This window comes from Labrus mixtus, chromosome 9 (assembly GCF_963584025.1).
Source record: "Labrus mixtus chromosome 9, fLabMix1.1, whole genome shotgun sequence".
NCBI lineage: Eukaryota > Metazoa > Chordata > Actinopteri > Labriformes > Labridae > Labrus > Labrus mixtus.
Window position 1 is genome coordinate 30,055,131 of NC_083620.1, and position 21,911 is coordinate 30,077,041.

Consider the following 21,911-nt stretch of genomic DNA (forward strand, 5'->3'; position numbering starts at 1 on the left):
TCCCTCCTCCTTCAGAGACTTTATCTCCTCCTTCAGAGACTTTCAGGTTAATGAGGAAGAGTTTGACCATAGACTGTAAATATTACTGGACGAACCCTGACCCGTCTGTGACATAGGCAGCAAATGAGTCCAATCGACGGCCGCATCCATATTGGATTTGCAGTCTCAACCTAACTTCGGATCAACCTAGCAACAGCAGTAAGGCGGGACCGGCGGGACTTAACTCCGCCCATTCAGCTCAACGTTAGCAGTCCACTTCACAACATAGCTAACAGCTAGGATGCTATCATACCCTACTCCTGCTCGTCCTGAGTTATCTCTATAAACAGTAAGTTAACATTTAACTTTTCTACAACACAGTTAAAACGAATTATCTTCAACCCAAATATTTAATTAAAGTCTTAAAACTACACTTTGTTAAATATACAACTATGGTTATTAGTTATTTGTCAGAGAAGTTAGACTTTGTCAGTGTTAGCAGAGAAATACATGAGTAAAGTTTTATCCATAAACTGTAAATAAATATGTTTATCTGCATAAACATATCTGAATGAAAACATCCAGAAGAAATCAATATTACAAAGCATACAGTTCATGTTACTGTTCTGACGAAAAGAGGAATGTCTGTGTTTTATATTTACTGATCTCAACAGTGATGTGGGTGAACATGACAATTTAAAAATAATGATTTAGTATTTATTAAAAGATATTTGTTTTCTATAGAAACCCGTGAAGTCATGGAGTATGTGGACAGTGTCAGCTTCACACCAAAAACTTTAAGTATTAGAAAAAATAGTGTTCAAGACTGGCATCTATTATTAGGAGTTGCAGCTACCTTGTTCAATATTATTCCTGCAGATGTGGCTAATAATAAAAAAACACCCTGAGCTGTCACATGTAGTTAACTGTACATTTTGTCTTGTCTGAGGCATTAATTGAACACCTTTGTATTTCTCCTATAGACACAGTGTGGATTATTGGTGACTTGTCCGTCGAGGTGCCCAGAGAGCTGCAGAGACAGAGGAAGAAACCTGAGCCTCCACAACATCTGTATTTGTTGGTTCTTTTGGGGTGGACTTCGGTTGCTTCTCTTCAACAGCTCGCTGTGAGGGAGGTCTCCCCCGGATGGCCTGAGTGATGTCACCCACAGGCTGAGAGCTGAGGCGGGTTTTAAACCTCCTGACAAACCGTTACACCGCGCCCACCTGTCAATCAGGTCAGCTACACGCCTTATTGTGAATAACTCTTATCCTTCATCAAATCAAAACTGATGAGTCATCAAAACATTCACCCCCCGTACAGTGTGTGTCCATCGAGACATGAGCTAATCACACCTATTTGTTTGTTTTGTACCAAGCTGTAAACATGTTAATCTCTGCTGTAAAAACAGGCTTTTTGAATGTGGTTTTACAGATGAAATAAATATTTCTATATAAATGCACTCCTTTGTCTCTACTTGTGAGTATACATTTCAGATTTGAAATGACAAGACTAAAATGTGCATTAATGCTCAACTCAATAGCTAAGGGAAGGAAGTCTACTTTTACACAACTTTTTATTCTTTTGACCTTTTTTTTTACCAAATACTAATTCAGTTCATTTCTGAAAATGGGATGGAAAAGAGTCATTGCAAAAATTTGCCCTTAAACACAGCCCCATTCTTAAATCAAGATACATGGAGAGTAAATAAGATCAATAACTTGTGAATAAAAACACAGTTAAATATTATTTAGAAATGTAATCTTCCCAGATCAATATCACATAATATCAACTTCTCCCATCTAAACTGGACAAATGGTTTTAAAATGGGAAGAAAATGGTTTGATTGCAAGTTGTTTGGAGGAGATCTATTTTTATTTGAACAGCTGAAGCATGAATACAGTCTTCCAAGGTGCAAACCCTCCTCCTTCTGAAGCATGTGGAGCTCCTTCATGTACTGCCGTCTTATCTGCTGGCCATCTTCTCTCACCAGAACTTTGACTGTTGAAATGTCATTCTGAAGAAGCTCGAGGATGTGACATGGATCCAGGAGAACATGGACTTTTAGTGAGGGGTCTTCAGGATGGCAAAGAAAGAGAGAAAATATCAGTTATTCATTAAATCTTTTTGTTTGTTCTCATCTATTTTTCTGTATTCATCTGTATAAGAGTACATTTATAAATTCAACAGTGTACTACCCAGACAACAAAGGTACAGTATTCAGGTAATCAACATCTATTCAAAGTTAAGAAGATAAACCTTATTGTAATCATGATATTTTCAGCTCTCACTCACTTGCACAATGATATTCCACATCAAATTGCCTCAGATTTTGGAGGAAAGATTAAGCAGTTTATTGTGGCTAGTACTTCATCTTAACATGAAACAAATATAACCTGAATTATTTAAATCATTAACTCTCTGTGCTTTAGTACAGAACATACAGTAACTCATTTATTATTAACATGAGCTCAGTACATGGCTGTATTCTTCAAACTATTTCTTGTACTTATTGCTTTATATCTTATTTTCATTCCATATGTTATTTATATTTTATATTTCTACTGCTATATTCTTTGTAAGAGCATCTGTAACGATTAAGAACTATATTAATAACCAGATTAAATTTCCCTGAACTCACACAAAGAGATTATTTTTTAATTTGGTAACAGTTTGCACAAATCTTAAGACACTACATCAACCATGTAACGTTAATGTCATCCTCTATAACCTACACAGCATATTAGGTTCAGTTGAGTTTATGTTACTGACGGATAATTACTACACAAAGTTTGTTTTTTAATGTTGACATTTACGTCATCATAACGTCAGATAACCAGATTTACAGTCTGTGGTTAACCACCGAGGTGAACCTTTAGCTTCTAACATCACACAAACTCATTATTTATCTTAACAACAAACATTTCTAAACCATGTAAATAATGGACTACACTGAGTACAGTTAGCCGACTGGTTTACAAGCTAACGCTAAACAAGCTAGGTCCGTAAATATAAATACCGACACATGAGTAAGCAGTAAATATAACACTACTATATCACTTACCGAAAAAAACCGAAGCATCAACTTCTTGGATGGTCTGTTAACCGCACAGCAAGCCGTGTATGTTGTCAGATATGTGTTAATCAAACTCTCCAAACGAAGTTAAAAAGAGGAGAAATCAGACGGATCAAGCTGTTAGCCTCCTGACCTGCTCCTGACCTGCTGACCTGCTGACCTTCTGACCTTCTGACCTCCTGACCTCCTGACCTTCTGACCTCCTGACCTGCTGACCTCCTGACCTTCTGACCTCCTGACCTCCTGACCTTCTGACCTCCTGACCTGCTGACCTCCTGACCTGCTGACCTGCTGACCTTCTGACCTCCTGACCTCCTGACCTGCTGACCTGACAGACAGATGCAACGCGCAGAGCTGTCAATCAAATCTGCCACAACCCTTATATGGGCATAGCCGTTTTCCTTAATAGAATAAAATCCGATGAGTTATTAAAAAATCCCCTCCCCCACAGTGGGAGGAGAAGGGGCCGTCAACTTATCAGATATATCTCGTTTTTTGAACCAGGCTGTAAACATGTTAATTCCTGTGGTAAAAACGGGCTTTTTTGGCTGTGGGCTTATGGCACTTCCTGTGCTTCTGCAGCCAGCCTCAAGTGGACACTCGAGGAACTGCAGTTTTTTGTACTTCCGCATTGGCTTCATTTTTCCAGACCGGAGGCTGCCGTTTGGGTTTGAGTCACTAAGAAACATTAAAGAGAGTTAAGGAAACATAGGTGACTTTACAGATGCCTGTTCAAAAGAACGCTGAGTGTTGGGACTTGTTATTTTAAACCATTATAGACTGTAAATATTAAATTAAACCAGCATGTATTCACACAGTGTTGTATGAGTTTGGACAGCACTGTTACGGTGATATACGATAAAAAGTGTTCCTTGAAGAGTCACCATCGTCTTTGTTTCGAACAGGCATTTGTAAAGTCACCTCTGTTTTCTTCACCAATTTTAATCACTGTGGTGAAACTGTGATGTCTCTGAAGGGATAAACATTCTGATAACCAGGAAACGAGTCGTGTCGGAGTTTATTTAACGTTATTTTCATACATGGGTCCTTAAAAGCCCGTGACCCCGGTTGAACCGTGACCCCGGTTGAACCGTGACACCGGTCCATGGCTGTCCCCCTTCAAAGTAATGAGGGTAAGTTTGTAGCGCCCTCTGGTGGACAGTAACGGTTATAACACATGTGAGTGAAACACATTTTAATATAAATATATATAAATTATATATAAAATTATAATATTTATGAACCGTCTGTTTACCGGCGGGTAGAAACGGCACCGTGAGAGAAACGGGTCTTATGAAGCGCTTCTGATTAATGAATGACAGAATGATCATCGCTCAGACGTTTAGAGGGAAGAGGGACCGTCATAGTCTGTTTTATTATAACATGATGTTAAAGAGTCTGTTTTATTATAACATGATGTTAAAGAGTCTGTTTTATTATAACATGATGATAAAGAGTCTGTTTTATTATAACATGATGTTAAAGAGTCTGTTTTATTATAACATGATGATGTTAAAGAGTCTGTTTTATTATAACATGATGATGTTAAAGAGTCTGTTTTATTATAACATGATGTTAAAGAGTCTGTTTTATTATAACATGATGATGTTAAAGAGTCTGTTTTATTATAACATGATGTTAAAGAGTCTGTTTTATTATAACATGATGATGTTAAAGAGTCTGTTTTATTATAACATGATGATGTTAAAGAGTCTGTTTTATTATAACATGATGTTAAAGAGTCTGTTTTATTATAACATGATGATGTTAAAGAGTCTGTTTTATTATAACATGATGATGTTAAAGAGTCTGTTTTATTATAACATGATGATGTTAAAGAGTCTGTTTTATTATAACATGATGTTAAAGAGTCTGTTTTATTATAACATGATGATGTTAAAGAGTCTGTTTTATTATAACATGATGTTAAAGAGTCTGTTTTATTATAACATGATGTTAAAGAGTCTGTTTTATTATAACATGATGTTAAAGAGTCTGTTTTATTATAACATGATGTTAAAGAGTCTGTTTTATTATAACATGATGTTAAAGAGTCTGTTTTATTATAACATGATGTTAAAGAGTCTGTTTTATTATAACATGATGTTAAAGAGTCTGTTTTATTATAACATGATGATGTTAAAGAGTTTGTTTTATTATAACATGATGATGTTAAAGAGTCTGTTTTATTATAACATGATGTTAAAGAGTCTGTTTTATTATAACATGATGTTAAAGAGTCTGTTTTATTATAACATGATGTTAAAGAGTCTGTTTTATTATAACATGATGTTAAAGAGTCTGTTTTATTATAACATGATGATGTTAAAGAGTCTGTTTTATTATAACATGATGTTAAAGAGTCTGTTTTATTATAACATGATGATGTTAAAGAGTCTGTTTTATTATAACATGATGTTAAAGAATCTGTTTTATTATAACATGATGATGTTAAAGAGTCTGTTTTATTATAACATGATGTTAAAGAGTCTGTTTTATTATAACATGATGTTAAAGAGTCTGTTTTATTATAACATGATGTTAAAGAGTCTGTTTTATTATAACATGATGTTAAAGAGTCTGTTTTATTATAACATGATGTTAAAGAGTCTGTTTTATTATAACATGATGATGTTAAAGAGTCTGTTTTATTATAACATGATGTTAAAGAGTCTGTTTTATTATAACATGATGTTAAAGAGTCTGTTTTATTATAACATGATGATGTTAAAGAGTCTGTTTTATTATAACATGTTGTTAAAGAGTCTGTTTTATTATAACATGATGTTAAAGAGTCTGTTTTATTATAACATGTTGTTAAAGAGTCTGTTTTATTATAACATGATGTTAAAGAGTCTGTTTTATTATAACATGATGTTAAAGAGTCTGTTTTATTATAACATGATGTTAAAGAGTCTGTTTTATTATAACATGATGTTAAAGAATCTGTTTTATTATAACATGATGTTAAAGAGTCTGTTTTATTATAACATGATGTTAAAGAGTCTGTTTTATTATAACATGATGTTAAAGAGTCTGTTTTATTATAACATGATGTTAAAGAGTCTGTTTTATTATAACATGATGTTAAAGAATCTGTTTTATTATAACATGTTGTTAAAGAGTCTGTTTTATTATAACATGATGTTAAAGAGTCTGTTTTATTATAACATGATGTTAAAGAGTCTGTTTTATTATAACATGATGTTAAAGAGTCTGTTTTATTATAACATGATGTTAAAGAGTCTGTTTTATTATAACATGATGTTAAAGAGTCTGTTTTATTATAACATGATGTTAAAGAGTCTGTTTTATTATAACATGATGATGTTAAAGAGTCTGTTTTATTATAACATGATGTTAAAGAGTCTGTTTTATTATAACATGATGTTAAAGAGTCTGTTTTATTATAACATGATGTTAAAGAGTCTGTTTTATTATAACATGATGTTAAAGAGTCTGTTTTATTATAACATGATGTTAAAGAGTCTGTTTTATTATAACATGATGATGTTAAAGAGTTTGTTTTATTATAACATGATGATGTTAAAGAGTCTGTTTTATTATAACATGATGTTAAAGAGTCTGTTTTATTATAACATGATGTTAAAGAGTCTGTTTTATTATAACATGATGTTAAAGAGTCTGTTTTATTATAACATGATGTTAAAGAGTCTGTTTTATTATAACATGATGATGTTAAAGAGTCTGTTTTATTATAACATGATGTTAAAGAGTCTGTTTTATTATAACATGATGATGTTAAAGAGTCTGTTTTATTATAACATGATGTTAAAGAATCTGTTTTATTATAACATGATGATGTTAAAGAGTCTGTTTTATTATAACATGATGTTAAAGAGTCTGTTTTATTATAACATGATGTTAAAGAGTCTGTTTTATTATAACATGATGTTAAAGAGTTTGTTTTATTATAACATGATGTTAAAGAGTCTGTTTTATTATAACATGATGTTAAAGAGTCTGTTTTATTATAACATGATGTTAAAGAGTCTGTTTTATTATAACATGATGTTAAAGAGTTTGTTTTATTATAACATGATGTTAAAGAGTCTGTTTTATTATAACATGATGTTAAAGAGTCTGTTTTATTATAACATGATGATGTTAAAGAGTCTGTTTTATTATAACATGATGTTAAAGAGTCTGTTTTATTATAACATGATGTTAAAGGAGTACAGCAAAGATGTATATTATAATAAATTATTAAACATTTATTTAATCATTATCGTGTAAACAGGACGATGCTGAGGAAAATGTCTGCGTTGGCCGGGAATCGAACCCGGGTCAACTGCTTGGAAGGCAGCTATGCTAACCACTATACCACCAACGCCACGTGACATCTATGTTAGAATTAAATCGTTTAATAGACTCTGAGCTGAAGGTGGAGCCGTGACGATGTGTTTGTTTGACTTATTTCAGCACATGGTCATTTTACATTTTACACTCCGACTTCATCTTCAAGTTTAAATCTACGGTGGCTGGGAGGGGTCAGACGAATGCATTTACAAAACCACTTTGCAAACTCCACAACATAAATGCTAAAGTAACAAGTAACATTAAATAATGACAACAGGTCCAGAATAAAGCTGCTCTCTCTCTCATGTGGGGTTAGATCAGTGAAATGAAAGCTTCTGTTGGTTAGAAGACAAACACAGATTATTATATTCACTGATGGTTTTCTTACTGAACGTAATAACAACTAAAACTCCTTTTAACTTGTAAGATTATCTTTCAGTACTGACACACACCATCATCATCAGTGTTTTATTAAATGTTTAAGCACACTCTTATCTCTAATGAAGGCTGTGACGTTTGAAACCCTGTTGCCATGGTGATAAACATCCTGTTCTATTTCCTGTTGACAGAACTTTATACTTTCACTTTCTCCAGTGGTGACGCAGTTCTGTTCTCCGTGTTGAAGGCAGAGTCCTGTCAAATATTATAATCCTCTGGTTGAAGGTAAGAGACTCTTTTCACTGTTGTTCACTCTCTGATTAATTTAAGTGTCAAAAGAGCTGTAAGCTAACAGTTAGCCATCAGGTTCATTAGCTGCTCTTATTACAGTAGAAGTAAAGGGAACACGATGACTCTCAGTTTAGCACGCAGGCCATGCTAACATGCTAACATGCTAACATGCTAACAGGACAGTTAGACAGCAGAGTGAGTAAGGGGAGTCTGTCCTCTTCAGACAGGACTGAGGCTCTCTGAGTGAGTTCCGTGTAAATCAAACAGTGTAATGTTGGAGCTGCAGCTCTGACACGAGAGGAGCTGAAACATGAGTCGGATCAAAGTTAAAGTTGGATCACTTTGACTTCTGTTGTTAAGATATTAGAAGTGAAACTACACAGTGTGAGTGTTGGACTGTAATCTGATATATGAGCAGATTATTATTCCTGATGTGTTCATGTGTACGATCAGGGCTGGACTGACCATCTGACATACCACGTATTTTCATGAACTGATAAAGTTCACTTTTAACAGCCGGCCCCTAAAGCAGGGACAGCTGTTCATTGGTTGGTGGAGCTAGGTAGACTTAAAGCTGGACCAGTCAGGTCTTGTACAGGGTCAGTCCCCCCCTCCCACTTCCTCTCTGGGTAAGAGGAAGTGAGTCAACATCAGGAAACCACTTCTACTCTGACAGATGAAGGGGGGGGACTCTCTCGGGCTCGCTCCACCTCTCACTCACTCTGCACGCCATGACAGCACGAGGAGAGGAGAAATGTCAGAGCATTCAGATCCTTACAGATAAAAAAAACAGGAGCGAGGGTGAGAATTTAAACCCTGAAGAAACATGAGAATGTTTATTCATGACATCATACGTTTCTTCATACCATGCTCAGAGCTCTGTTGAAGAGGTAAACAGACTCTTCTATCTGATCATTTGTGATTGTATGAAAACTTTTTATAATAGCTTTTAAAGCCACGGTAAATAAAAGCTTTTAACTTTTTGTTGAACCGTCATCATTAAATGTTGAATGACAGCTGGTGGGCTTCCAATATAAAATAACATGTATCTGAATGTAAATAAGGTGAGCACAGTGCATGAAGTAGAATCCAAACAGAGAATGATGATCAGAAAGTTCTCCCTCAGAGAGCCCCTCCATGTGTTCACACTATAGAACATCATACCTTAGATTTATAGTGCTTTCACACTAGCAGAAATGTTTTGCTCGAACTTCACCCAGAGTTTCTCCTCTCAGACCCCGAGTCATTTTTTCAGCAGCAATTCAGAGTGAGCTGAGAACGCAGCAGGATATTCTCTGGAGAATTCTGCTTGAGCCAATGGGAGGGGGAGTTACGTTTCTGTACTGTGACTGCTGCACCGTGCAAAGACTGTCTGCACACCGCTGATACTCCAAGAAAAGTGAGTCCAGCTTCTCTCCTAAAGTAAACTCTCAGTGCAGCACTGCACCACAGAAACTGGATCTCAATATGTGAGTGTCGAGGAGTCAATAAATAAGTGCAGCTCTTCCAGCAGGAGGGACCCCCTCCTCTGTGTCCTCACACTGACCCAACATGACTGTTGCTGCTTCCTCTGGTGTACACCTGTGACCATGCGGAAGACCCGATCGCAAAACTCAGCTTCAAAGTCCAAAGTTGCATCATAGATCCAATGGGATTATTATCCATCAAACCACGGATTAACTTCTATGGTCATGGCTACATGGCTATCGCCTCCCTTTTCCACCACGGTGGCCGACATGCAGCAGCGAGTTCGGAGCGAGCCACACAGCCACCAGACGCGGGCTGGAGAGCTGCTCGGATTTTGTTTACTCTTCTTCTACTTGCCGGTGATGTGCACTTAAATCCAGGCCCAACTCTACAGCTGACTAGCACTTTGGGTAATACATCAGCCTTTCCAGTGGAGCCTTTCTCACCCCACAAACACATAACGTGGACAAATGCTGTGATCATTTTACAACAGCTATCACTGGATTAATTGACAAACACACTAAAACATGGAAGGGCAGACCAAGAACAAACTCGCTCCCATGGTTTAGTCAAGACCTTTGGCAATTAATGAAAAGATGTGACTTTGCTCTTACAAAATGTCTTATCTCTAAAACTAACACTGATCATTTAATTTATACTGGCTTAAGAAACAAAGTTGTAGCTGAACTACGCAGGGCTAAGATGAATTATTTTTCAAAGCTTATTGAAGAGTCCAAAGGCAATAGCTCTGCACTGTGGAAGCACATTAACACTTTAACCAACTCCAATGCCTCAAAACATCATAGAATTAAGGGTTTAACAATAAACAACAAATTTATTTCAGACAACGCATCAGTTGCAAGTGAGTTTAATGCTTTCTTTATAGAATCAGTTCAGGAACTATCCAAAAACTTCAAACCTGTCGAGTTAAGACCAGACACACTCAGTCAGAAAACTCAAAATGGATTTTACATCAAAGAAGTAACTTTGGAAAAAGTCAGTAAGATCATGAATAACCTGAACAACTCAAAGACTAGGGATATTCATGATTTGGACGGTGAACTGATAAAATATCATAGAACTCAATTACTTAAGCCAATAACACATCTGGTGAATATGTCAATTCAAACAAAAACTTTCCCTGAGAGCTGCAAAAAAGCCATTATCAGTCCAATTTACAAAAGTGGTGAGCCAGACTTGACATGTAATTATAGACCCATTGCCATTCTCCCAGTTGTGTCCAAGATATTAGAAAAAGTTGTTGCAGAGCAGAGTTTAGACCCAAACATACTACTGAGACTGCAAACTGTTATCTGATTGAGAAAATAAAATGCTTTCTGGATAAGGGACATGTTGTGGGAGCAGTTTTCCTAGACTTGAAAAAAGCCTTCGACACTGTTAACCACAATGTGTTGCTATCCAAACTTTCTAAATTTCAATTCTCTGATCAGGCTTCACAGTGGTTTGACTCATACCTAAGTGGAAGAGTGCAATGTGTCAGAGTCAGTGGGCAAAAGTCCATCTTCCGCAACAACAGCATGGGGATACCCCAGGGGTCAGTTCTAGGTCCGCTGCTATTCAGCATGTACATCAATGACCTACCTGAAATCTGTCCTGCAGTTGGCTGCCAAATGTACGCCGACGATACGGTTATATACACACCTGCAAGATCTGCTAGGCAATCTGCTGCCCACCTTAATGACTCCTTGCACTGTATTGCAAAATGGCTTGAGTCTTCTCACTTAACATTAAATATTAAGAAAACAGTTTCAATATGCTTTTCTATGCTCAAACAAAGGGATAAAGAAACATTCTTAGTTAAAATAAATAATGAGACCATTAATGTGGTTGAAGATGTAAAGTACTTAGGGATCGTTCTAGACTCACACCTACGATTCGAAAAACACGTAGGTTACACCTGTAAAAAAGCGAGATCTAATCTAAACTGCTTCAGAATCATTAGAAAATATCTCTCATTTAGTACAGCTCAGCTATATATGCATGCTATGATATTATCACATCTATCATACTGCATCAGTTCTTGGTCTCAAGCCTCACAAACAACTTTAAAGCCAATCATATCCCTATATAACCAATCATTAAAACTCATGGACAAAAAACCGATAAGATGGCACCATTGTCGTGTATTAGAGGTGCACAATATGTTTAGCTTTGAAAGCTTCATTAGCTACTGCAACCTCAAATTAATGTTTAAATGTCTGCATGGTCTGGCACCTTCTCTGTTTGATGAATTTGTAACAAGCCGTCAGGATTCAAGTCGAATCAACACGCGCTTCAGTAAGCGGTAACTGTTGCTTTCCAATGTGAAAAACCTCATTTGGACAATCAGCCTTCTCTGTTATTGGAGCTAATCTATGGAATGGTTTACCCACTGAACTGAAAATGCTACACAGTTTGAATGTTTTTAACAAAGGTATTAAATCATGGCTGAAGGAGAAACAACATTGTTCTCACACCTAAACGCACATGAGCTCGTATATTTTTCTCATTGTAACTGTGTTTTATCTCTGTTGCATTCATAACTGCACTGTATTTATAACTGAACTGTTTTCTTTTTCTTACCCTTTTTATCTTTATCTCTGTTGTTTCTAAAAGCCTCCCATGGACAGGTGTTGCAAATTAGCATTTTGCTATAAACTTGTGCATGGTTAAATGTTACAGCACCAATGTTACAGTATGTCCATGTTAAATAAACATGGCAAACAATAAATAAAATAAAATAAGTTCTGTGTTAAAAAAAATGTTAAAAAAAAGCCTTCTTGTACTTAATAAAAATATACTTCTTACTCCACTGAATTGATAGAAAATCTTTAGTTTGTTTGCTAGTTACTTCTCAGATTCAGATTTATAATGCAAAATAGGATGAATACACTATTTGTCAAAATATCTTTATTATATGCCCTGTGAATTCACAAGGTATCCAGCTACAGGTATGTAAGTAGGATTAGCTCCAACTGTAGCAATGACAACAAAATGAGGAACACATTAATGCATTAAAAAAAAATAATAATAATATTCTGCAAAAGGTAAATTTTTGCAAAGTAACTATTATTCATTTGTTACTCCAGACTAAAGTCTGATACGTTTGTACTCTAACTTCTGTAACTTGTTTGAGCGTATTTCTGTGTTGTTATTACTTTAGGCTGCTTAAGGTTAAGAACAGAATCGGCTTCTTATTTAGTATCAAAACAAGTTCCTCATTTATCATGATATCATCTCAAAATGCTCCAAAAGCCTCATTTGAATGTTAGAATAGCTAGATTTTTCCTCTAGGGGAGAAACCCCCCAGACCCCACTAACTTCATTTACTTTTCAGACTTTAACTTATTCAGAGTTTTATATAGATCACCTGCTGCACCTGTTCATTTATATAGGCATAAAATTCACTTGACTGTAGGTCAAATTTGTTAAAAAGAAGCAAGCTCACATCTGTCAGCCTAGATCTTGAGCTTCAAAAAAGAAAAATGTGTCAATTTTATTTCTTAGATAGAAAACACCTTCAAATTGTTTTTTTGTACTTGTTTTATACTTTGAGAATTTTTGGAAATTTTTTTTTTCTGCTTTAATCCCGGGCAATGACATCACAGTGTTCACCAGTCAAAGAGTTCAGTGATCAGACTCATCATGATAAACCATATCACTGAGTTTGTGTTTCTTTAAATATAAATCCAGTTTACAGAGTAGCAGCTGATTTCAAAGATGGAGCTTGATGAGCAGAGGTCATATTTTTTCTAATTATCCCTCGGATCATTACAACAGAAAATAAAAGAATAGATCTTTAATGTCATTATTATAAAAACAGTGAAAGGCAGTTTAGCAGCTCTTTGTCAGAGGCAGCACAGACAAAGAGCTCTGTTCTGCTTTTCTACAACTCTTTCATCCTCAGACATTTACATCACTCTCACTTCCTGTCTTCAGTCCATGTTCACCTCTCCCAGTACTTTCCTCCTGTTTCTCCTACTTCTCCACCAGAGGCCCTCAGAATACACCTCCTTCTCTTCTTTAAACAGCCCAGACCTTCCCCTCTATCCTACTCACCTGCAGCACAAAGAGAGAGAGAGACGTGACAAAGACAACAGCACCAACCCTCAGCAGGGTGGTAGAACAATTTACACTGACACACATTTCAATAACAAAGCTCATAATATAAGAGCCACAGTCATAACATGCTTCATTAACTACACTGAGTCCAGTATTCAGGACAAGAACACTTTTATAATCATCAGAGACAGAGGAAGGATTCCTGCTCTCTATGAACAAACTTTAACTTGTGTCCTTTTTGAACTTTATTGAATCCAGAAGTTCTCTAAGTGGTCTTATCCTCAAAATAAAGAAAACAATCTTGTTCCTCTGCTGAGATATGATAAACCATTGTTGTAGCTCGTTTCAGGTTAAATCTAGCTCGATGTTAACCAGAACATCTAATTAAGTCAAAGATAGATATACTGTACAATCCTGCCTCGTTCCACGTCGACAGCCTGGTCAACATCAGTTTTCAGTCCACAGTCTGTACCGCACCTGCTCCTGTTTCCCAATAAACAGTCTGGCCGCGGCTTGTTCATGGTTCTCTTTCAGAGGTCCAGCCAGTCTCCTGTTCCTACAGATCACTCTCTCAGGTTGTCCTTCTGCCCCCCCTGGTGGTCACTGGTAGTATCTTCATGAACATCTGCCTGTAGCTAGCCTGAGTTCTTTCTCACTGAAAATGCAGGTTGGACTTCTGACCTTTATTGTTCCTGGTGGCATCTTTCTGAGCTGTGTTTATGTTTGAGTCTTCTTCTGTTAACTTTGATTCCATCAGTCTGAAGAATGTGAGGACAGACACAGTGTTGTCTGTATTCTGAGTGAGATACTGTTCTAATAGAAACAGAGAGAAATGTGGAGAACTTCAGCTCTGCCTCCTGATCACTGATTATCCATCTGCTAGTTTGAACTGGAACAATCTGATTAAAAATGATCTTTGTTCTAAAAGCTTTCATTAACCAGCTGTTTGTTTGTATCAGGATGAAGAGACAGAGACCAGACTCTCCTGGACCCAGCTGTGTGTCCATGAAGAGTGACCGGTCTATGGGTCTTATTATTAACTTTAAAGATGGACGTCCTGCTGATGGAAGGTGAGCTCTGAAAGTGAAGTTAATGTTCTGACTCTGTTGTTTAAAGACTCATATCTTTGCTCAGAGCTTCATGATGTGTTGTAGGACTCATCAGTTTATTGTTTCAGCAGTGACATCACAGTGTTCACCAGTCAAAGAGTTCAGTGATCAGACTCATCATGATAAACCATATCACTGAGTTTGTGTTTCTTTAAATATAAATCCAGTTTACAGAGTAGCAGCTGATTTCAAAGATGGAGCTTGATGAGCAGAGGTCATATTTTTTCTAATTATCCCTCGGATCATTACAACAGAAAATGAAAGAATAGATCTTTAATGTCATTATTATAAAAACAGTGAAAGGCAGTTTAGCAGCTCTTTGTCAGAGGCAGCACAGACAAAGAGCTCTGTTCTGCTTTTCTACAACTCTTTCATCCTCAGACATTTACATCACTCTCACTTCCTGTCTTCAGTCCATGTTCACCTCTCCCAGTACTTTCCTCCTGTTTCTCCTACTTCTCCACCAGAGGCCCTCAGAATACATCTCCTTCTCTTCTTTAAACAGCCCAGACCTTCCCCTCTATCCTACTCACCTGCAGCACAAAGAGAGAGAGAGACGTGACAAAGACAACAGCACCAACCCTCAGCAGGGTGGTAGAACAATTTACACTGACACACATTTCAATAACAAAGCTCATAATATAAGAGCCACAGTCATAACATGCTTCATTAACTACACTGAGTCCAGTATTCAGGACAAGAACACTTTTATAATCATCAGAGACAGAGGAAGGATTCCTGCTCTCTATGAACAAACTTTAACTTGTGTCCTTTTTGAACTTTCTTGAATCCAGAAGTTCTCTAAGTGGTCTTATCCTCAAAATAAAGAAAACAATCTTGTTCCTCTGCTGAGATGTGATAAACCATTGTTGTAGCTCCTTTCAGGTTAAATCTAGCTCGATGTTAACCAGAACATCTAATTAAGTAAAAGATAGATATACTGTACAATCCTGCCTCGTTCCACGTCGACAGCCTGGTCAACATCTGTTCCTGGTTTTCAGTCCACGGTCTGTCCCTCACCTGCTCCTGTTTCCCAATAAACAGTCTGGCCTCGGCTTGTTCATGGTTCTCTTTTAGAGATCCAGCCAGTCTCCTGTTCCTACAGATCACTCTCTCAGGTTGTCCTTCTGCCCCCACTGGTGGGCACTGGTAGTATCTTCATGAACATCTGCCTGTAGCTAGCCTGAGTTCTTTCTCTCTGAAAATGCAGGTTGGACTTCTGACCTTTATTGTTCCTGGTGGCATCTTTCTGAGCTGTGTTTATGTTTGAGTCTTCTTCTGTTAACTTTGATTCCATCAGTCTAAAGAATGTGAGGACAGACACAGTGTTGTCTGTATTCTGAGTGAGATACTGTTGTTGGGCCACGCAGGCTTAGGACAGTCAAACCATGGACTTGGGCCTTTAAGATCACCAAGAGGCCCAAAAGGACTCTTTATCCCAGAATTCCCTGCGGTACTTCACACCTACGTGTGACGTAAAGGGGGGACCGGAACCTGAGGGAGACCCCACAGGAAGGCGGCCAGGTGATAAAACTCTGAGACTCCCCTCGTTCAATCTCTTTCCACGCGCTGACTTCAAGTACTCGGAGACACAAGCTCACCTCCTGTTTCCTGCAACAATCTTCCTTTGTTTTAAGTTTTGGCGCGCAGGTAATCCGCGGCCGGCAGTGTTCCAAATTCCGAGCTCGGATTGTCCAGTGAACACATCTCAGTTTCTCGGAGAGCGTTAGGCTATAACAGATTATCAGAAAGATAACGGTCTTATTCCGTCCTGCAACGAAAGGACATCAACGGACATCTTTCCCCTCGACGGAGAACCAACGAAGCCGCTCTTGCCGTAAGGGACCCTCGCCGCCATCAGACGCCTCTACACCAGGACAGACAGAAGATCTGTTTTATCGCCGGACTCCTTTTTCCTTCACCAATCGCAGGCAAAGCGATTCACAAGTGAGGCTTAATTAGGTCTGGGCAGAATTAGCTTTAGAGAGTGTTTTTAACAATTGATTGATTGAAGCAGAAACTGTAATTTTTATCTTTGTTGGACCGTCGCGTCCTGAGTTTTACCTGTTTAAAACTCTTGTTGTTGTTTCGGACCGCTGCGTCCTATATGTGTTTAGCGTAACAGCGTTATAACCGGGTATTACTCTTCTGATCAGAGAGGCCAGTGTAAGCCGTATTAACTTGAATTCGGCCATTGGTTTGTTTCTGTGAATGAAGGGAATTACTCCGAGTTGTGGTGCGGGATTCGGACTGTGATCCGGCCTCTTCAGGCACGCATTTCTCTCCTCCTCTACGCTCCTTTTTATCCTCTTTTCTTCCCCCATTACGCACATAGGCTACACACCCACACACACACAGATCTATACACTCGCGGCCATCCAGACGCCTCAGAGACACAGATCGTGTAGGGCCGAACTCGGTCTCTTTTAGACATTAAGGCCACATTAGGTCTTTGTTAGGTGTGTGCCATCGGAAGGGCGAGCACGTGGGACGAAGTTATCTCCCCCTTTTCTTCTTCCCCCCCTCTCTCTCTTTCTCACACACACACACACACACACACACACACACACACACACACACACACACACACACACATTCACACCTCATCCACAAGCCTTGCTTGATAATGTTTGTTTGCTTAGATTAGTTTATAATAGTTATTTGTTTGATTAAGTTCATTGATTTTGGATTGATGTTGCTTTGTTTAAATAAATTCTGTTATAATTTAAGAGAGCAGTTGTTTGTGATTACTGGTGTATTTGCATTGTGATATAAGCTGGGTGCGAAGGCTTTGTGTACGGATTTCACGCCTTCAATTTATTAAATATAGTTATTAATTATTAATAATATTAGTAATCAAATAACTAATCTGAGACTGATTTGAGTGATATTTTGGTTATATTTCCCTGAGTACAGGGTGGTGCCCCAAAATGAGATTAAACATAGTTTAATGATATTTTATTTATATTATTAATAATTCAATATAATTATTAAAGAATATAACCAAAGTTGACTTGATACAACCCCAACACTGTTCTAATAGAAACAGAGAGAACTGTGGAGAACTTCAGTTCTGCCTCCTGATCACTGATTATCCATCTGCTAGTTTGAACTGGAACAATCTGATTAAAAATGATCTTTGTTCTAAAAGCTTTCATTAACCAGCTGTTTGTTTGTATCAGGATGCAGGAGCAGAGACCAGACTCTCCTGGACCCAGCTGTGTGTCCATGAAGAGTGACCGGTCTATGGGTCTTATTATTAACTTTAAAGATGGACGTCCTGCTGATGGAAGGTGAGTTCTGAAAGTGAAGTTAATGTTCTGACTCTGTTGTTTAAAGACTCATATCTTTGCTCAGAGCTTCATGATGTGTTGTAGGACTCATCAGTTTATTGTTTCAGCAGTGACATCACAGTGTTCACCAGTCAAAGAGTTCAGTGATCAGACTCATCATGATAAACCATATCACTGAGTTTGTGTTTCTTTAAATATAAATCCAGTTTACAGAGTAGCAGCTGATTTCAAAGATGGAGCTTGATGAGCAGAGGTCATATTTTTTCTAATTATCCCTCGGATCATTACAACAGAAAATGAAAGAATAGATCTTTAATGTCATTATTATAAAAACAGTGAAAGGCAGTTTAGCAGCTCTTTGTCAGAGGCAGCACAGACAAAGAGCTCTGTTCTGCTTTTCTACAACTCTTTCATCCCGATGCGAGCTGTCATGAAAACCTGATTCAGGCTGCTTGCGGCGGGCGAGCACGGCCCCTGCGAACGTCGAGACGGTTCATACTGACTGCAGTCAAAGCGCGAGCGCTCAACACGGCCCGAATAAAGTACTTCCGGGCCCTGTAGCCAATCATTGCAACGCGGTCGGCGCGTAACCGTCCGCGTTGTTACAAAATCTTGGAGGTGCGTGGCTGGGCGCTCAGATCCTCCGCGGACCCTCCTCTCGCCGGCCGCAATTGTGCAATATCGCCGCGCCGACCATAAGAAGCATGAAACCTGATTCAATGAGTCGCAATGTGCAGCACATGGCTCATTTACATAACGTTATTTTCCCGTGATAACACTGGGGAAAGATTAAAAGTCTGGCTAGCAAGCCAGCCTTTCTCTTCAACATCCTGTCTGATCATATTTACCGTGTGGTATCCATAGGCAAGGCAAGTTTATTTCTGTCGCACATTTCAACAACAAGGCAATTCAAAGTGCTTCACACAAGACATCAAAAAGCATCATGACAGAGGAAAGAAAAGAAACATTAAAATAGAACATTTAAAAAATCACTGAAATTATAAAATCTGAACATATGTTCAAATAAAAATAATTCAAATTAAATTAATTGAAATAAATAAAGTAAAAATATAAAAAGAGTTAAAAGTTACAGTGCAGAGTTAAAGTTTAAAATCTTATTAAAGCTGTTTAATGAAAGGCTGTAAACAGGTGAGTCTTCAACCTGGATTTAAAAGAGCTGAGAGTTTCAGCAGACCTGCAGTTTTCTGGGAGTTTGTTCCAGATATAAGGAGCATAGAAACTGAACGCTGCTTCTCCATGTTTGGTTCTGACTCTGGGGACAGAGAGCAGACCTGTCCCAGACCACCTGAGCGGTCTGGATGGTTCAGAATTAATCAGGAGGTCACTCATGTATTTTGGCCCTAAACCTTTAAGCGCTTTATAAACCAGCAGCAGGATTTTAAAGTCTATTCTCTGACAGACTGGGAGCCGGTGTAAAGACCTCAGAACTGGACTGATGTGATCCATTTTCTTGGTTTTGGTGAGGACTCTAGCTGCAGCGTTCTGGATCAGCTGTAGTTGTCTGACTAGACACGAGGAAGTCCCTGTCCTTTAAGTAGGATTCAAACCAGTTTAGTACTGTGCCAGAAACTCCCACCAAGTTTTCCAGTCGGTCGAGTAATATATTGTGGTCAACTGTGTCGAACGCAGCCCTGAGATCAAGTAAAACTAAGACTGAGGTTCTGCCACTGTCTGTGTTTAAACGGATGTCATTAAACTCTTTAACCAGAGCTGTCTCAGTGCTGTGATTTTGTCTAAAACCTGACTGGAAGACATCGAAACAGCTCAATGTCAAGAAGTCATTTAACTGTTGAAAAACAGCTTTTTCGATTATTTTACTTAAAAAAAGAAGATTTGATATCGGCCTGTAATTGTTCATTATTGACTTGTCTAGATTGTTCTTTTTTAATAGTGGCTTGATGACTGCTGTTTTCAGGGCCTGTGGGAAGACACCTGAGAGAAGAGACAGGTTTACAATTTGTAAGAGATCTGGAGCCATGACTTGGGAGACTTTTTTGAAAAAACCTGTTTGCAGAATATCAAGACAGCAGGAGGAGGAATTTAATTGTTGTATAATGTCCTCCAGGTTTTTAAGGTTGATTTGATTAAATTGTGTCATGGTGCTTAAGTTGGTTTTAAATGGACACAGCACATATCCTGATCCTGATGATGAGTTACTGACAGTTTGTCTCATTTTCTGGATTTTTTCAGTAAAGAAGGTGGAAAATGTATTACAGGCCCTGGTAGAATGAAATTCAGATGCTATTGACACAGGAGGGTTTGTTAGCCTGTCCACAGTAGCAAACAGGGCACGAGCATTATTATTGTTTCTGGTGATGATGTCAGAGAAGAAAGATTGCCTTGCATTCCTCAGTTGTGAATTATAAGTGTGAAGTCTCTCTTTGTAGGTGTCATAATGAATCTGGAGATTAGTTTTACTCTTTTTCCGTTTCTTACCAGTGTTGAATTTCTCCATGGAGATTTTTTCTTACCAGAGACAACCTTCACCTTAGTGGGAGCAATGGAATCAATAACATTTGTGATTTTAGAATTGAAGTTATCTACCAACTCACTGACTGAGCCCCAGGACAGGGCAGCTGTGGAAGAGAAAACCTGGTTAAAGATTTCACTGGTGTTTTCAGTGATACACCGTTTTGTGATCACTTTTGTTGGAATACTTTTGTACACTGACATAGTACTCTCAAATAAAACACAGGAGTGATCAGAGAGGGCAACATCTGAAACAACAACCTTGGAGAAGTCCAGAGTGTGCCCTCTGTTGTGTGTGGGCTCTGTCACGTGTTGAGTCAGCCCAAAGCTATCAAGAGTGTGAAACAGTTCTTTAGTCCCTCTGTCCTGGGGGTTATCAACATGGATGTTAAAATCACCAACAATAATAACACAGTCAAAGTCAATACAGATCACAGACAGCAGTTCAGTGAAATCATCAAAAAAGTTTGCACAGTATTTAGGAGGCCTGTAAATATTTAGGAACATGGCTCTGGGGCTGGACTGAAGGGCCACATATTCAAAAGAAGCTAAATTTCCAAAAGATAATTGCTTACATTGGAAGGAATCATTAAACAAAACTGCAACTCCTCCTCCTCTCTTATGCACTCTAGCTTACAAAACTGAAGTTAGGAGGGGTTGACTCTAAGAACAGCTGCACTGTTATTTTGATCTAACCAAGTTTCAGTTAAAAACATCAAATCAAACTTGTGCTCAATAATAAAATCATTGATTAAAAATGATTTCCCTGCCAGTGATCTAATGTTTAGTAGAGCCAGCTTTAGGGTCCTAGAAGCTTCATCTGCTAGCGTTTTTGGGACAGGTTGTGGATCAAAAGGAACGGATGCTAAGTTTGACAAGTTTGCAAAATCACATAACTGCCTTTTGTTTCTTGGCAGAGTCCCCTTTATTCTTCTATCACCTATCATCACAGAGATTTTGGTACCTACTGACGTGCAGGGCCCCGGCTTATCCTGGAGAGAGTCATGACTGCTGATATCCTTACAGCCTGGACCCAAAACACATCAGTTTGACCTCTGAATGTTCTGCATTTCATCCTTATCAAGCTGAGGAGACAAAACATGACGCACCCGCGGAGGGACAGGGGGGGGTGAGGGCCATGTCGGAATGGGCGATGGTGGGCGCCGTCAGGTGTTCATGGAAGAGAAAAAGGGAGAAGGGCGGGGGGTACTTTTTAATCCAGCATTGACCAGCTCCTTCATCTGGTCAGTGAACTCCAGGTGGGGGGAGGAGGGAGATGATCTGATCGGGGTTCGAGGGGGCAAGGGCGGTGAGACTTCACAGGTGTTGGTGTTGGTGAGGGGGTCGAAGGTGGATGGAGACCCCTCCTCTTGGTTCCGATGTCTCTCCTCTTTAGATCTCTCCTCAGATACTGGCAGACGTGATTCTTGACGAAGGTTTCCATCA

The 21,911-nt window shown here is 38.2% G+C and overlaps 1 protein-coding gene, 2 long non-coding RNA genes and 1 other non-coding gene across 8 annotated transcripts in view; 2 read left to right on the top strand and 2 right to left on the bottom strand.

The window, feature by feature from the left end:
* The first annotated feature begins 61 nt into the window (after window positions 1-61).
* Window positions 62-1,441, top strand: LOC132980960 (uncharacterized). Its single transcript, XR_009674222.1, has 2 exons — window positions 62-328; window positions 963-1,441. It is a non-coding gene; the product is annotated as an uncharacterized LOC132980960 (long non-coding RNA).
* A 400-nt stretch (window positions 1,442-1,841) lies between these two features.
* LOC132980957 (uncharacterized) lies at window positions 1,842-3,717 on the bottom strand. The gene is made up of 2 exons (XR_009674219.1): window positions 3,044-3,717; window positions 1,842-2,055 (listed from the first exon to the last, which is right to left on the bottom strand). It is a non-coding gene; the product is annotated as an uncharacterized LOC132980957 (long non-coding RNA).
* A 3,620-nt stretch (window positions 3,718-7,337) lies between these two features.
* On the bottom strand, window positions 7,338-7,409 carry trnag-ucc (transfer RNA glycine (anticodon UCC)). Its single transcript has one exon. It is a non-coding gene; the product is annotated as a tRNA-Gly (tRNA).
* Window positions 7,410-7,950: 541 nt separating this feature from the next.
* LOC132980932 (NACHT, LRR and PYD domains-containing protein 3-like) overlaps window positions 7,951-21,911 on the top strand; it is a 31,075-nt gene continuing 17,114 nt past the window's right edge. For 2 of the 5 annotated variants that reach the window (XR_009674217.1, XM_061047316.1), the window contains exons 1-2: window positions 13,993-14,643; window positions 17,865-17,975. Coding sequence is in view for 4 of the 5 variants with exons in the window: in XM_061047316.1 (XP_060903299.1) it covers window positions 14,483-14,643; window positions 17,865-17,975 (272 nt within the window). In the remaining variant the exon portion in view is untranslated. Of the gene's footprint in view, window positions 8,039-8,896; window positions 8,935-13,992; window positions 14,644-17,864; window positions 17,976-21,911 lie in introns of those variants that run through there. The other 3 variants (XM_061047315.1, XM_061047314.1, XM_061047313.1) reach the window with 3 other exon arrangements.